Source organism: Saimiri boliviensis, chromosome 6 (assembly GCF_048565385.1).
Source record: "Saimiri boliviensis isolate mSaiBol1 chromosome 6, mSaiBol1.pri, whole genome shotgun sequence".
NCBI classification, from domain to species: domain Eukaryota; kingdom Metazoa; phylum Chordata; class Mammalia; order Primates; family Cebidae; genus Saimiri; species Saimiri boliviensis.
Genome location: NC_133454.1, coordinates 53912814 through 53928988, shown reverse-complemented (window position 1 = coordinate 53928988; position 16175 = coordinate 53912814). Strand labels below are relative to the sequence as shown.

The following is a 16175-nucleotide window of genomic DNA, read 5'->3' as shown; positions in this document are numbered from 1 at the left end:
CTAGGGGATTTTTTGTTATCTTTGATAACTTCCTCTCCTCCATTTTTCTCTTTTGAGACTTCCTAGATCCATCCTTTATTTTTTTTCATCCTTTCTCTTCTAATTTCCATCTCTTTTTCCTTCTGTTCTAAGTTCATAGAAGAGTTCCCTGAATTTATATCTTCTAACCCTTTTACTGAATATTTAATATTTCTGAGATAAAAATTTCAATATCCAAGAGCTCTTTCTTATTCTTTAATCTCTTTCATTGTCACTTTGTTCTTGTTTTGTGGCTGCTGTATCTTCTCTTATCCCTCTGAGATTATAAAGTTTTGTTTTGTTTTGTTTTTGTTTTTTTGAGATGGAGTCTTGCTCGGTCGCCCAGGCTGGAGTGCAGTGGTGTGATCTTGGCTCACTACAACCTCTACCTCCTGGGTACAAGTGATTCTCCTGCCTCAGCCTCCTGCGTAGCTGGGATTACAGATGCCTGCCACCATGCCTGGCTAATTTTTATATTTTTAGTAATGATGAGGTTTTGCCATGTTGGCTAGGCTGATCTGGAACTCCTGACCTCAGGTGATCCATCAGCCTTGGCCTCCCAAAGTGCTGGGATTACAGCCATGAGCCACTGTGCCTGGCCTATGAAGTTTTTTAAAAAAGTTTTTACAGGCTAGGTGTGGTGGCTCACGCCTGTAATCCCAGCACTTTGAGAGGCCGAGGTGGGTGGGTCACGAGGTCAAGAGTTCAAGACCAGCCTGGCCAACGTGGTGAAACCCCACCTTTACTAAAAATAAAAAAGTAGCTGGGTGTGGTGGCGCACACCTGTAGTTCCAGCTACTTGGGAGGCTGAGGCAGGAGAATTGCTTGTACCTGGGAGATGGAGGTTGCAGTGAGCCAAGATCGTGCCATTGCACTCCAGCCTGGGTGATGGAGTAAGACTCTGTCTCAAAAAAAAAAAAAAAAAAGGCCAGGTACAGTAGTTCACTCCTGTAATCCCAGCACTTTGGGAGGTCAAGGCAGGCAGATCATGAAGTCAAGAGATCAAGACCATCCTGGCCAACATGGTGAAACCCCGTCTCTTATAAAAATACAAAGATTATCTGGACATGGTGGTACACACCTATAGTCCTAGCTACTTGGGAGGCTGAGGCCGAAGAATCACTTGAACCCGGGACGCAGAGGTTGCAGAGCCAAGATCACAACATTGTACTCTAGTCTGGTGACAGAGTGAGACTCTGTCTCAAAAAAAGTTTTTACAAAGTTTTCACTTATTTATGTTTCACCTTAGAGGATTTCCTCAAATGTTTGGTGATTATTGGTTGTCATATTTGGCTGAGACATTATGTAATCAGTATAAAAATGGACATATTTTACATTTTAACATTAAGTCTTGCAGTGCATATTTTATACTTACAGCACATCTCAATTCAGACTAGCCACATTTTAAATGTGGCAAGTGATTACTGAATTGGACAGTGGAGCTATAGAGGGAGTAGAGATAAACATCTGTTAGATCCATCACATTTAACCGGGATTCAAACATATTTCTCAGATTAACATACGTGTGTGTGTGTGTGTGTGTGTGTGTGTTCAAGCATATTTCTCAGATTAACGTGTGTGTGTGTGTGTGTGTATGTGTTTGTATGTTATGTACAGACACACATATATTTATATGGCTAACTTGTCCTCCAGAAAGATATTTCACCACCTTATGCTCTGTGGCAGCTGTGTGGGGGTGACCATTTCCTCATTCTCATGTCAACAATGGGCATCATCATTCTTTTTGAAGCTTCTCAAGTGATTCATTTCCCTCTCAGATGTGGAGGATACTGTCACCAGAGTTCAAATTCTTAGTTTGAGCTGGGCTGATCCCTCAAGGAAAGCAGATCTTGGCCATTACTTTTTCAGGGGAAAGCAGTACTTTGTGTCCTTACCTGATGTGAGAAAGGCAAGGGTACCAATTGTTTCATTGGACATGATGTTATGGAAACGTGCCAGCTGTCCAAACATCTGTAGACCAGCCTCCTTTTCTCGACGGGCTTCTGGAGTCAGACTATCCCATTCGCCTCGGTCCTTCTCAATCTGCTGAATCTTTATCTTGCTCAAATACTTCAGAAACCAGAGGTGGGATATATCAGAGAAGAAAGCGCAGTTGAAGGGACATGACTTTAAGAGGTCCTATTCAAAATCCAGTCAACTAAGCTGGGAAAATGAGGGACCATGTAAGAGATACGAACCTTTATTTCTCAGCATAGGGCTGAAGCTTAAAAGAACTTTCAGGGAAAAAAGAAATTGTGGCTTTGTACAGATTTGTTTCAGCTTGGGTAGATTCACAGGTAATTTCCCTAGAAATAGTATAGCATTGTGAAATGGAAAGAAGGATAAATAGTTTAATAAATGAAACCCAGGCCAAGAAATGAAAAACTAAAAAACCCCACACTATAGTGAAAAAGGGAGGAATCCTGCCGGGCACGGTGGCTCAAGCCTGTAATCCCAGCACTTTGGGAGGCCGAGGCGGGTGGATCACAAGGTCAAGAGATCGAGACCATCCTGGTCAACATGGTGAAACCCCGTCTCTACTAAAAATACAAAAAATTAGCTGGGCATGGTGGCACGTGCCTGTAATCCCAGCTACTCAGGAGGCTGAGGCAGGAGAATTGCCTGAACCCAGGAGGCGGAGGTTGCGGTGAGCCGAGATCGCGCCATTGCACTCCAGCCTGGGTAACAAGAGTGAAACTCTGTCTCAAAAAAAAAAAAAAAAAAAGGAGGAATCCTTCCTGAAAGATGAAAACAAATCTCCCTTCCATTTCCAAATTGCTTATGAAAAAATCAAAGCTCTATCAAATATGCAGGATGTGTGGAAGAACCATAATTATTTAAAATTCTCTACCTTACATCATCCTTCCTGTTGCAGCAAACAACCTGTTAAAGTTACGGTCTCATGAAAATACCATATGCTTCATGCTTTGTGTCACACACTTCTTGCTTAAAAGGGTCTGTTTGTAACAGGACCTATTCTCATTTTCGAAGAAAATCTATCTTAAATCCTAAAGTTTAGGATTATGAAGAAAGCAGATCAAATCTTTCTCACAAATTAAGTACGAGCTACTCAGGGGACTGCTGATCACTACAAGGACTTGTGACTGCCTAAAGGCTACCCCCAGGATTTACCTGCTTCACCTCCCTTTAGGTCAGTGCCCTGTCCATCCTATACCTAGTTTTTATGGGAGAAATAAGCAGTTCTACCAGGGAATCTTTTTTTTATTTTTATTTTTTTTGAGATGGAGTTTTGCTCTTGTTACCCAGGCTGGAATGCAATGGCGCGATCTCAGCTCACTGCAACCTCCGCCTCCTGGGTTCAAGCAATTCTCCTGCCTCAGCCTCCTGAGTAGCTGGGATTACAGGCATGCGCCATCATGCCCAGCTAATTTTTTGTATTTTTAGTAGAGACGGGGTTTCACCATATTAACCAGGATGGTCTCGATCTCTCGACCTCATGATCCACCTGCCTTGGCCTCCCAAAGTGCTGGGATTATTACAGGCTTGAGCCACCGCGCCTGGCCTCTACCAGGGAATCTTAAGGCGATAATACACTGAAGGAGCTGAGAGGTGCCCAGCTGCATTTAATACTTTGTGAAACCTTTGTTTCACAATATAGCTAAGGATTCAGGAGACAGTGGAAAGATGAGAAGTATTGACAACTTGGAGCCTTTAAAATTTTTTTTTTAATTTAAAGGACACTTCAGTGCTAAACTTGGAGCCTTTATATGAAAAAAAACCCAAATCAGAGATTTTTTTCAAGTAGTAGTGCAAAAATCGGATTTTTTTTAGAAAGTGGGTTAAAAATCATTGTTTTAGTGAGATATTTTACCGACATGTTGGGATTAAAAGGGTTGAAAGTCGCTGACCAAAAGCAAGCTCCTCTGATTTCTTTCTGTAGTACTGGCCTGATGAATTACTCCTGCCAGTACACTTTAGTTTGGTTTCATCATATGGTATTTTCTTTTTTTTTTTCGAGACAGAGTCTCACCCTGTCACCAGGCTGGAGTACAGTGGTGTGACCTCGGCTCACTGCAACCTTCACCTCCTGGGTTCAAGCAATTCTCCTGCCTCAGCCTCCCGAGTGGCTGGAACTACAGGTGCACACTACCATGCCCAGCTAATTTTTGTATATTTAGTAGAGACGGGGTTTCACCATGTTGGCCAGGATGGTCTTTATCTCTTGACCTCGTGATCCGCCCGCCTTGGCCTCCCAAAGTGCTGGGATTAGAGGTGTGAGCCACTGAGCCTGGCCCATATGGTATTTTCCAACTCTGCCAAAATATCCATCTCATGACGCTTCAGTGACCCTTGATCTTGCTCTGTAATGGAATGGTCTAGAAAGCTGTGTAATGGCAAGCTTACTAATCACAAATTTTTGGTGTTCAAGTCTGGTACTAGGGGCATAAGAATTGCTCTTTTATGATAAAAGGTTATGATAAAAAGGTAAACTGTATGTACTAATGATGATTTGATGGTATGGGGGAGTTAAATATATCTATACATATATATTTATATTTATATAAAATATAAAAATATATATTTATATTTTACCTGTATGGCTTCATCCAAAAGGAAGATGGCATCATTCATTAGCAGGTTAAGAAAGCGGAGGAAAAGTGGGGGATTCATGGCTTCTAAATTCTTAGAGGCATAGTCAGCCAAATCCTGTAAGTCCCAGCCCACAAGAAAACCATGTTAGTACTGAATCACAACTCACTGGGGCTTATGTAAGGCAACTGGTTTCACCAAAAACTCTCTCACCTTAATGCTCTCCCGATAGCTATCTGTCCCCCACATGTATCTTAGGATGGGATACATGGGACGGCGGTAATTAAACTTCTGTTCAAATTGATGGGGATCTCCTGGAGTAAGGCAAGGGCAAAATATCAGCAAAGGTGGTGCCATAAGAGAAAGAGGAAGAGCTTATGCCTATGTGTGGTCATTTGCTTTTGAGTGTGTAAAGGCTCCTAACAAAATCTGCCCTGGAGTTTCTGAAGGCCTAGAGTTATGGGCAAGTGTTTGTTCATTTCCTTACTGACAAATTAAGATGGAGACAGAGATAATGGATACCTTACTCTGCAAGAGACAAGTACCAAGCTATAAAATAAAAGCCAAGGGGTGGCTGGGTAAGGTAGCTCATGCCTGTAATCCCAGCACTTTGGAAGGCCAAGGTGGGTAGATCACGAGGTCAAGAGATCGAGACCATCCTGGCCAACACGGTGAAACCTCATCTCTACTAAAAATACAAAACTTAGCTGGGTGTGGGGGCATGCGCCTGTAGTCCTAGCTACTCGGGTGGCTGAGGCAGGAGAATCGCTTGAACCCAGGAGGCGGAGGTTGCAGTGAGCCAAGATTGCGCCACTGCACTCCAGTTGGGCAAGAGAGTGAGGCTCCGTCTCAAAAAAAAAAAAAAAAAAAGAAGCCAAGGGAGATAAATACTTCCATATCCAAACATGAGTACTTTTCAGACTTTAAATGAGGGCTCAGGACTGGCCATTACGGCAGTGAAAGCCATGTGCAGGGCGGGACACTAAGCAATTCCCACATTCTTCACAGATACCTGGTATAGCCAACAGGTTCTTGATTACTCTGAAAAATCAGGTCAGGAGCTAAAAATCTGAGGCTTATACTGCTTTTGAAATACCAAAGGTATTACTAGAGCTCCACAGGCTGGGTCATAATAAAGGAAGAGTGTAGGATTTGGAGTCAAAAGACCTGTTTTCATTCTGGCTCTGCTTAATCTAAGTCTCTTAATCCTTTTCAGCTTCTACTTCCTCAGAAATAAAACAGAAATTGTACTCCATTACAACACTTTGGTTATACGGTCATACGAGATAACCGCAGTGATTACAGAATTTCTTATGTATTATAAAGATTTACACATATTATTTCACTTAATCATCACTTTGACCCATGTTATAGATGAGAAAACTAAGGCTCATAGGTGAGCAAGCAAAAAAAAAAAAAAAACCCAGAGGTGGCCAGTTAAATATTAAATGCCTCCTTAAATGTTAGTTGTATTTATCATTGGATGGTAGACATCCCTTTAAAAAAGGCCTTCGGCCGGGCGTGGTGGCTCAAGCCTGTAATCCCAGCACTTTGGGAGGCCGAGGTGGGTGGATCACGAGGTCAAGAGATCGAGACCATCCTGGTCAACAAGGTGAAACCCCGTCTCTCCTAAAAATACAAAAAACATTAGCTGGGCATGGTGGTGCATGCCTGTAATCCCAGCTACTCAGGAGGCTGAGGCAGGAGAATTGCCTGAACCCGGGAGGTGGAGGTTGCGGTGAGCCGAGATCGCGCCATTGCACTCCAGCCTGGGTAACGAGCGAAACTCCGCCTCAAAAAAAAAAAAAAAAAAAAAAAAAGGCCTTCAACAATTTCTTAACATATCTTATTTACTGATTGAGATAGGGTACTGTTTAAACAAACACAGGGGCTCAGGGTTAGAAAGGGAATGCCGACTGTCTTTTTTTTTTTGAGACGATTTCTTGCTCTGTCATCCAGGCTGAAGTGCAGTGGTGCAATCTCAGTTCACTGCCACCTCTGCCTCCCGAATTCAAGTGATTCTCGTGCCTCTGCCTCCTGAGTAGCTGGAATTAACAGGTGCTGGCCACCATGGCTGGCTAATTTTTGTATTTTGTAGAGATGGGGTTTCATCATGTTGGCCAGGCTCATCTTGAACTCCTGAGCTCAAGTGATCCGCCTACTTTGGCCTCCCAAAGTGCTGGGATTACAAGCACAAGACTATTGGTATTCTTTTTTTTTTAAGACGGAGTTTCACTCGTTACCCAGGCTGGAGTACAATGGTGTGATCTTGGCTCACCGCAACCTCCGCCTCTTGGGTTCAGGCAATTCTCCCGCCTCAGCCTCCTGAGTAGCTGGGATTACAGGCACGCGCCACCATGCCCAGCTAATTTTTTGTATTTTTAGTAGAGACGGGGTTTCACCATGTTGACCAGGATGGTCTCGATCTCTTGACCTCGTGATCCACCCGCCGTGGCCTCCCAAAGTGCTGGGATTACAGGCTTGAACCACCGTGCCCGGCCGCCTGTTGGTATTTTTAATCTAACAATTAGACTGTTGGAGAGTTAGACAGTCTGGTTAAGATAAAAGAATCTCGCAAATAGCACTTTGTCTCTTTATTCACTATTCTGTAATTTTAAAGCAGAGAAAAATAAAGATGTAGATTTTAATCAAATAGCCTAATCTGAGTCTGATTTGATAACGCAACATAATAAGGGTGTTGAATATGTAGATTTCTTTAGGTGACACAGACCTGGTTCTACCACGTGGTAGTTTGTTAAAACATGGACAAATAATTTGATCTTTTGGGCCGTTATATCTTCCTATGTAAAACAGGGATTAAAAAAAATAATAAAATAGGGACAGTAGAGTGAAACTTTTCAGATGGTGACAATGGAATATTTAAAAAAAGCACTTATCATCAAGCCTGGCACATAGTAGGTATTCAATAAATAATGGCTTGACATTTCTTTGATACCCAAATACAGATCAAACTATGAAACTCCACTGGTATCAGCTTCTCAGTTCTGGGCTCGGCTTCATGACTGCTTTACCTGTGAATTCAATGTCCACAAAAACCTTGATTAGAGCCTCTGCAAGTTGGGGTGCGTATTGAAAGTTGCAGAACACACGTTTCCGGTGGAATACACTGGATACCAAGGGATTTGGGGTCTGATCCAGGTGGGGCATCACTGCTTCCAACACCTCTGCTAGTTTGGCCCGCAGGTGGGGATTCTTCATTCTGCAAATCGGCAAAAAGGAAGATGAGCAGATAAGGCTGACTCCAAATTTATGACTCAGTTCTCTCCACATAAGAATCAAAATCCACCCTAAACCATCATTATAGGAAAAAAAAGGATCCACTTCTGCAGTTTTAAGTTTGTCAGTTTCTTGGTGGGGGTGATGCAGGGTACATCATTTAACTCCTGACATGACAGCTTACCAAGTATGAGAGTGAGCACTTACATTTCTATTGAATGCTTAGCCATTGTTTACTTGTCTGTAATAATGCATTATTTACTGCTTACTATTCTCTGAGTTTCATGTGGGATAAACTTGCCTTTTCAAGCTTTCTGAGGGTAAAGACTAGGATGGAATTATGCTACATTACCCATGATGTATACAGTGTATGCATAATACTTGTTGACTTATGACTTCTCATTAGGTATGCTCAGCTCTGTGAAGAATTGGCTTCTCTCTACTTATTACTGATACAGCTCAGGGAATTGTGGGTCATTCTCTTCACTCTGCAGGAAATCTTCACTTTTGTACAGAGTTTCCATTTCCTTTAGCCTAAGCATCAAAAAAAATCAGGGAAGCAATTCTACAAGTCACAGAATCTTCCTTTAAAAAAGAAGACTAGAAGCTATGAGTGAGAACATTTGAAATGCGAAATAACATTGATTTAAGTTTACTGCTCATCCAACTCAGAATAGCAAGAACAAGCTTTACCATCATATAATTATTAGAAGATCATTAGCACCTGGCTGCCACTGGTACGTTTTTGGCATTATGTTAACTACTTTAACCAGGGACTAGCAGCAGTAGAATTCCCATCAGATATCTTATATGCAGGATTAAATTTTCTGTGGGCAAAGGCTTTTGTTTGTTATACCTCTCAACGGTGGGATTTCTGGCTACCTATGGGTAGCCAGATGGTCAGGTGCTTCATTAATTTTAACAACTTCTGAAGGCAAACCCTTATGATTCAGGCTTGTTTCTTGGTTTAGAAGTCTTCTGAATGTTTTATAGCAAACAGTGACAGAACCAAGCTTTCAGCACTTCACCTTTCTATGCTTCCAGTGAAAATGGTGATAAAATGAAGGACATGCTCCAGGGAATCTGCTGATGTCTCCAAAATGTCATCGGCAAAGCGGCGGAGAAAAATGAGAAAATCACCCAGGTTATCTGCAAAAAATTCTGAAAAAGAAAATATTCACTGGAATTAGCCAAACATCTGTATATCTGTACTAATAAACAATATTTAAATTCCTCCCTTGCACCCTACTTAATGAAGGTTAAAAAAAACCTAAATGTTTTATTGGTACTAGAGATGGTGGTAAGTCAATAAATGTAAAATCTCCTTTAAGTGTAAGTCAATTTAAATTTTTATCCAAGTAAATATAACGACACAAACTGTCAACACACCAGTACACTATATATACATTTTTACTCTCAAGGTTAACCATGGTTTAAACTCTTCAGATGTGTGAGGGCTCCCTAGTAAAGATTAATATGATAGATGACGGCGGTAGCCAGCCTCTAGGATGGTCCTCCAGTGAACACTGCCTTTTGGTATTCATGACCTTGTGTAGTCCCTTCCTATATTCACTCTTTCAGAGTAGAAGATAAACTCTGAGGCATACAGCAGATGTGATGATATGTCATTTCCAAGATTAGGGTATTAAAGCTTACAGTCTCCATTTTGGTCACTTGCTCTGGGGGAAGCCAGCTGCCATACTGTGGTAGTATTTAGAAGACACATACAAGGCCTAGAAGAGGCTGCTGGCCAATAGCACAAGCAACTGAAGCCTGTCGACAACCACGACTGGACTTGTAAGCGGATCCTCTAGCCCTAGTAGAGTCCTCAGATTCCTAAGGCCCTGACTGACAGCTTGGCTATGTAACTTCCTGAGGAACTCTAAGTCAGAACCATACTGCTGAGTGAGCTGTTTGTAGTTGTTGCTATTTTGTTATTTTTTATGCGATAAGGTCCTGCTCTGTACCCAGGCTGGAGTGCAGTGGTGCAATTATGGCTCACTATGGCCTCAACTTCATGGGGTCAAGTGATTCTCTCCCTTCAGCCTCCTGAGTAGCTGGAGCTACAGGTATGCACTACCATGCCTAGCTAATTTTTAATTTTTTTTGTAGAGATAAGGTCTCCCTATGTTGCCCAGGCCAATCTTGAACTCCTAGGCTCAAGTCATCATCCTGTCTTGGCCTCCCAAAGTGCTGGGATTACAGGTGTGCACCACCATACCCGGTCTGTAGTTTTAAACTGCTACGTTTTGCGGTAATCTGTTACACAGCATGGTATGACCAATACAATGGTTAAGAACACATAACCTGAGTAGACTGACAACACCTGCCCACCTCTCACTGACAGACACAAACACTCCTCTCTCCCTCTTTCTTTTTCCCTTCTGAGCTAACCAACAGGAACTAACTTTTTTTTTCCACAAGAAGGACAGGGAAAGTTAGATGAATGTGTAAATCGAACAAATATTAATGATAGAAACTAACAGCTCTGACAACTCTGACTACATTTAATCCTTCGAAGATGATTTTCTGATATGCGTAGCAGTGGGGACACAAGGTTGAGGAACAAACTGTTAGTCCCCTAATACTCTGACCAGCAGATACTAAGTTTGAGTTGTTTCTCCAAAAACAACTGAATGATAATGAAGAAAGGGTATTTTGAGGATTAAGCTTCCAAAGTGACCCAGTTAAATTCAGAAGGCTATAAATAGGACATTCCCAAGGGAGTTCCTGCTTACCTGGCACATAAGCCAAAGAGCTGTAGCCATCTGGCAGAGGAAAGGTTAGCTCTATTGGCTGTGAGCCCTCATTGCCTATGGCCAGTTGAACCAGCAGAACAGCCATGGACACCTGCAAGTTTAGGCAGTTTTGTAGCATTTGTGGCTCTGTCATGGCAGTCTTGGTAGACAGATAGATGGTCATCAGTCGTTCAAACTGCTCACGAAGATTGTCAGCAGCAGGGCTAGAACTTTGCTGAGCATCCCGCCAGGCAACCTGCAGCCGATGCAGATTTTGGTTGATTTTTACCATCTGATCATGCAACCTGCCCCCAAGAAAGCAGAAGAGACTGGGTAAGCAAAAACAGAAAGTCACAAAAATCAAATCCCCAATTATTTACTCTAGTCTTCTGTTTAAGGATAGTAGGGAGTTGCAGTTGTAATGACACAGAAGGCATTCACAAAAGTTTCTGACAGGACACAGGCAGGGTGCACAGCAATGGGAAAGCGTTGCCAAGTATTCAACATAATTGAAGCTAATTGCAAATAGTTAGCAGCCTCCAGTTGAAATGCACTATCCAAAGAAAGGCAGCTTGGGTGAGTAGGATGTAGAATGGACTGTTTATTAGATAAAATAAATAATTATGAGGCAAAGTACAAGAAGCCCAGTAGAACAGTTTTATACCACACAAGGACAATGATCATACTTCGATGCAATGATCACACTTTGATGGGGTTATATGGATGGTCTTTCTTTGGTTAGTAGAAAACTAAGCTGGTGAAAAGGGACTCTAGATTAGTAATGACCACATATAAACTAGTAGCCACCTGAGATGCAATCTAAGAGCAGCTTCCAGCTCTGTGTTGTTCAATATTAAATTAAATTATTCTTCAGAAAAGGTCAGCCTAATATTCTCTACTGAAAGGAAGACACATAATTCAAAGTTATGGATAATAGTCTAAAATCATCTCCTCTGGCTCTGTAGATAATGTCTTGGGCTAGTGAATACTGGGAAACTAGATAATATTCATTTTTTGTTTGAATCTAGGCAGTTGAGCAGGTTAAGCACATGCTGCACTTTTATCTGTCTCATTTAAAATGTCTATGATGGGGATTTCTCTCCAAAGATGTAATTTCATTCTTCCAGCAATGTGTTGACTGAATAGTTTTGAAAAATGCTCTGCATCTATTCAGGTATCTTGAGAAGGCATTAAAATTGCTATTCTTAGTATCCCTTTCTGTGACTGAGCTGCTGTTTTCTTCCTCTACTTATACTTGTCATAATCAGCTATATCAGAAGAAAAAAAATTACAGAATAATGGATAGCCAGAACGAGAACTGTTTTTGGAAGTCATACATTCTGGCTGTAAAGTCTTCATATTTCTAGAACTTCTTTATCTACTATGAACAGCTCTTCCATGGTCCTATTAATCTCATCAGATTCCCTTATAAATATTTCCTTAATTTTTGCCATTTTTGTCTCTCTGTAGAGTAGAACTTGATCTTTTATCACCAGGATTAGTAATTAAATAGGTTTTTTTTTTTTTTGAGACAGGGTTTTACTATGTTGCCCGGGCTGGAGAGCAGTGGTGCAATCTTGGCTCACTGCAGTCTCAATCTCCCAGGCTCAAGAGATCCTCCCACCTCAGCCTCCTGAGTAGCTGGGACTACAGGTGCATGCCACCATGCCCAGCTAATTTTTGTATATTTTGTAGAGACGGGATTTTGCCAGGTTGCCCAGGCTGGTCTCAAACTCCTGGGCTCAAGTGATCTGCCTGCCTTTGGCCTCCCAAAGTGCTAAGGATTACAGGCATATGCCACCAGAACTGGCCAGTAACGAAAATTTAAGAGCAGAAAGTGCAATATAAAATGAAAACAATTCCACTTTCCCAGATCATAATAGAGAAACAGTGATTTAAAAATTTGCAAATGTAGAGAAAAATTCCAGTGCATCTTTAAGTCTGTTAAGTATATAACAGGTCAAAAGTTAAGAACAGGCCAGGCACAGAGGCTTATGCCTGTAATCCCAGCACTTTGAGAGGCCAAGGTAGGGGGATCACTTGAACCCAAGAGTTTGAGACCAGCCTGGCAACATGGTCAAACTCTATCTCTACTAAAAAAATACAAAAACAGTCAGGCCTGGTGGTACATGCCTGTGATCCCAGCTACTAAGGAGGCTGAGGCAGGAGAACTGCTTGAACCCAGGAGGCAGAGGTTGCAGTGAGCTGAAAATGCTCCGCTACACTCCAGCCTGGGTGACAAGAGTGAAACTGTTTCAACACCAACAGTTAAAAACAAATGTAAGGAATCTGTACAAAGCTGATTCATGAAACACAAATAAATTCATACAATGCCCTTTTCCTACCAGATTCTAATGTAAGCCTTTAGAATAAGCTCAGGTTATATCTCTAAGAGTCTCTCTCTTTTTTTTTTTTAAGAGACAGGTTATCACTATGTCACCCAGGATGGAGTACAATTGTACAATCATAGCTCACTGCGACCTCCAACTCCTAGGCTCAAGCAATCTTCCTGCCTCAGCTCCAGAACAGCTAAGAAAGACTACAAGCACATGCCACCATGCCTGGCTAACTTTTTTTTTTTTTTTGCTAGAGATTGCGGGGGATCTCACTTTCTTGCCCAGGTTGGTTGTAAACTTCTGGGCTCAAGCAATCCTGCCTTGGCCTCCCCAAAAGCTGGGATTACAGATGTGAGCTACTGTGCCTGGCCAAAGAATCACTTGCAACCTTCCCGTTATCAACACAACTAAATTGTTTTTTCCTAATGACATCAGAGGAGTTACCTGTGAAATCCCAAGTACAAGGTGTACTCTGTCAGGGCAAGGTTCTCCGTTACAAGGTTGTAGTTCTGTGGGAACTTCGGCTCCTGCACAGCTGGGATCAAACAGGTTTCTTTGTCCAAACCTCAAAGAAGTTTACAAAAAAAAAAAAAAAAGGTAAATGCCTTGCCACAGACATCTATCTTGGTCTCCAGCCTCCTCTTAAACTCGTTCAACTTCCATACTGTAATCAGTGATATCTTCTTAAAAACAAATCTTGTCAAATTACTTCCTTGTCTACACATAATTTTGGCTTTTGTCTACAGAAACACAGTTAAATCTTTTTCACTTGACCACAAAATCACCAAAAATTAAAAGGAGTAATACCATAGATTGTTTCAAGTGATAGGCAATAGATCCTATTTTTTGTGCATTTAAAAAATTTTATTATTTGCTTTTGAGCAGTTATCATGTTTACAATTAGAATTATAAAACTGGAATGAAATATACCAAAATTAAGAGTGATTCACTTGGAGTAGTAGGATTATGAGTCATTTTTCTTTTCATTTCTCTGTATTGTTCTCCAACCCAGCCCCAACTCTCTTCCTCCCTTGACCCATTTTCCCCCCTACACCATCTACTCCCCTTGGCCTAGCCACAATGAGCCTCTCCCTATTCTAGTCAAGGTTTTCCATAGCTTTGTACCTTTATACTTGTTTTTCTCTCTGTTTAAAGGGACTCTCTTGCTTCTTTGGCTGGTAAAACCTAACTTGTCTCTTAAGACTCAGCTATGAAGACCTCCAACTTCTGCAGAATTGATTATTTACTCCCTTCTCTGTGTTCTCACAGCTTAGCCCTATATTATAATTATCTGTTAATATAACTGCCTTCTGGAGCCTGAGTTCAAAAAGGATGAGGACTGTGCTTTATTCATTTTTATAAGTATGAATGAATGAATATGCAAGGCTACCAAATCCAGAGAGACGGTCTTACTAAAGTACAACAGTTAACAGCTACCAGGTGTTTTTTCCCCCTCAAAAATTGGTCTTTAAAAAATTCTGGCTGGGTGAGGTGGCTCACGCCTGTAATTCCAGCACTCTGGGAGGCCAAGGTGGGCAGATCACGAGGTCAACAGATGGAGACCATCCTGGTCAACATGGTGAAACCCCGCTTCTACTAAAAATCCGAAAAATCAGCTGGGCATGGTGGTGCGTGCCTGTAGGTCCCAGCTACTTGGGAGGCTGAGGCAGGAGAATCACTTGAACATGGAAGGTGGAGGCTGCAGTGAGCCGAGATTGCACCACTGCACTCCAGTTTGGCAACAGAGTGAGATTTCGTCTCAAAAAAAAAAAAAAAAAAAAAATTTCTAAATAGCTCTTTGTTCTGCCTCATCTTTTTTTGAGAAAGGCACTCTGTGAAAAAGGATAAGGGAGTGAATGCTTTACATGTTTTACACACACACACAGAGTTTTGAGAAGCCTGGTTCTCCCCTACCTCTCATGTGTACATTTTTAATTTTTCTTTCTTCATCATTCAATTCCTTCAGGGCACAGTATGTGGGATTAAAGGTGAGGAGCCGAGAGGATTTGGGTTTGCAAAACGGCTGGCATAGCTTCAGGAGAGCAGCACCCAGATTCAGAAAGAAGGCATCCGAGGCATACATTTGGAAAAAGATTTCTGGCATTTGATTGGCCCAAATCTTGGTGCGGCCTGCATTTGCATGCAAACAGTTTCCAAGCCAGGACAAGATACAGTGTTTGGTTTCTGGAGAGAGCTGGAGTAAGTTCTTCAGCATCTGGTAGATCTTTTCGTGGAACTGAGCCATGAACTGTTCAACCAGAAAACACAACCACAGAACATTCCAGTTTCACAATCCTAGTATTTTTTGTTCCCAAATCTTAACAACTGGCAGTTTCTAAAAATATGCTAATCCTAATCTTTCCCCTCACTATCTGTGCCTTATGTCCTAATTTGATTTTAAAATATATTTCTGGGCGCTTATAAGAGATTCTCATCAATTGCTCAAATGCAGATGGCATTACATGGTATTAGAACACAGGTCTGTAAGTTTTTTCTGCAAAGAGCTAGATGATATTTCTGGCATTACTTGCCATACAGTGCCTGTAGCAGTTATTCAACTCTATCACTGTAGGACGAATTCAAACCACAAACAATGCATATACTAATGGGCATGGCTATGTTTAATAAAATTTTATTTATAAAAACATGTGGCAGGCCAGATTTGGCCAATGCTAGTTTGCCACGCCCTGCTTTAGAGTTGTAATGATGAATGAATAGGAGACTTCAACTATCCCCAATTCAATCATTTAAATGCCTCATGTTGGCTAGATCTCTACTGTAATTTATGTGAAGAAGCCCAAATAGAGAGCACATAGGCAGAGAGAGGAAAAGGAAGAAAAACCGGGTTTATAAACCAGAGTTCAGTCAAAAGGTTTTCAGAGCTAAAATTATAGCTCAGTGAGAAAAATGAGGGTTGGAGAGAGGTAGCAGTGCTGTAACAAAAGCAAGGAGTAGCAGCAGCTCATTCTTACCCCACACAAAGGTTTATCCTCTGCTCTTAGCATATGCTTAAAAGAGGGAATTTTTTTTTTTTTTAGACAGAGTCTCGTTTTGTCATCCAGGCTGCTGTGTGATGATGCAATCATGGCTTACTGACGTCTTGACCTCCTAGGCTCAAGTGATCCTCCCACCTCAGCCTCCCAAATAGCTGGGACTACAGATGCTTGCCACTATGCCCAGCTAAGTTTTGTATTTTTTGTAGAGATGGGGGTCTCACTGTGTTGCCCAGGCTGGTTTCAAATTGAACTGCTGGGTTCAAGTGATCCTCCCACTTTGGCTTCCCAAAGTGCTAGGA

The 16175-nt window shown here is 41.7% G+C and overlaps 1 protein-coding gene across 1 annotated transcript in view; it reads right to left on the bottom strand.

Moving 5' to 3' along the window:
- The window catches only part of UBE4A (ubiquitination factor E4A), a 47497-nt gene that overhangs the window by 14176 nt on the left and 17146 nt on the right, over positions 1–16175 (bottom strand). The window contains exons 9-16 of the mRNA XM_039470375.2: positions 14795–15128; positions 13325–13445; positions 10545–10849; positions 8835–8967; positions 7602–7789; positions 4783–4883; positions 4573–4686; positions 1914–2088 (exon numbers count right to left, since the gene is read on the bottom strand). Of these exons, the coding sequence (XP_039326309.2) occupies positions 1914–2088; positions 4573–4686; positions 4783–4883; positions 7602–7789; positions 8835–8967; positions 10545–10849; positions 13325–13445; positions 14795–15128 (1471 nt within the window). The remainder of the gene's footprint in view (positions 1–1913; positions 2089–4572; positions 4687–4782; positions 4884–7601; positions 7790–8834; positions 8968–10544; positions 10850–13324; positions 13446–14794; positions 15129–16175) is intronic.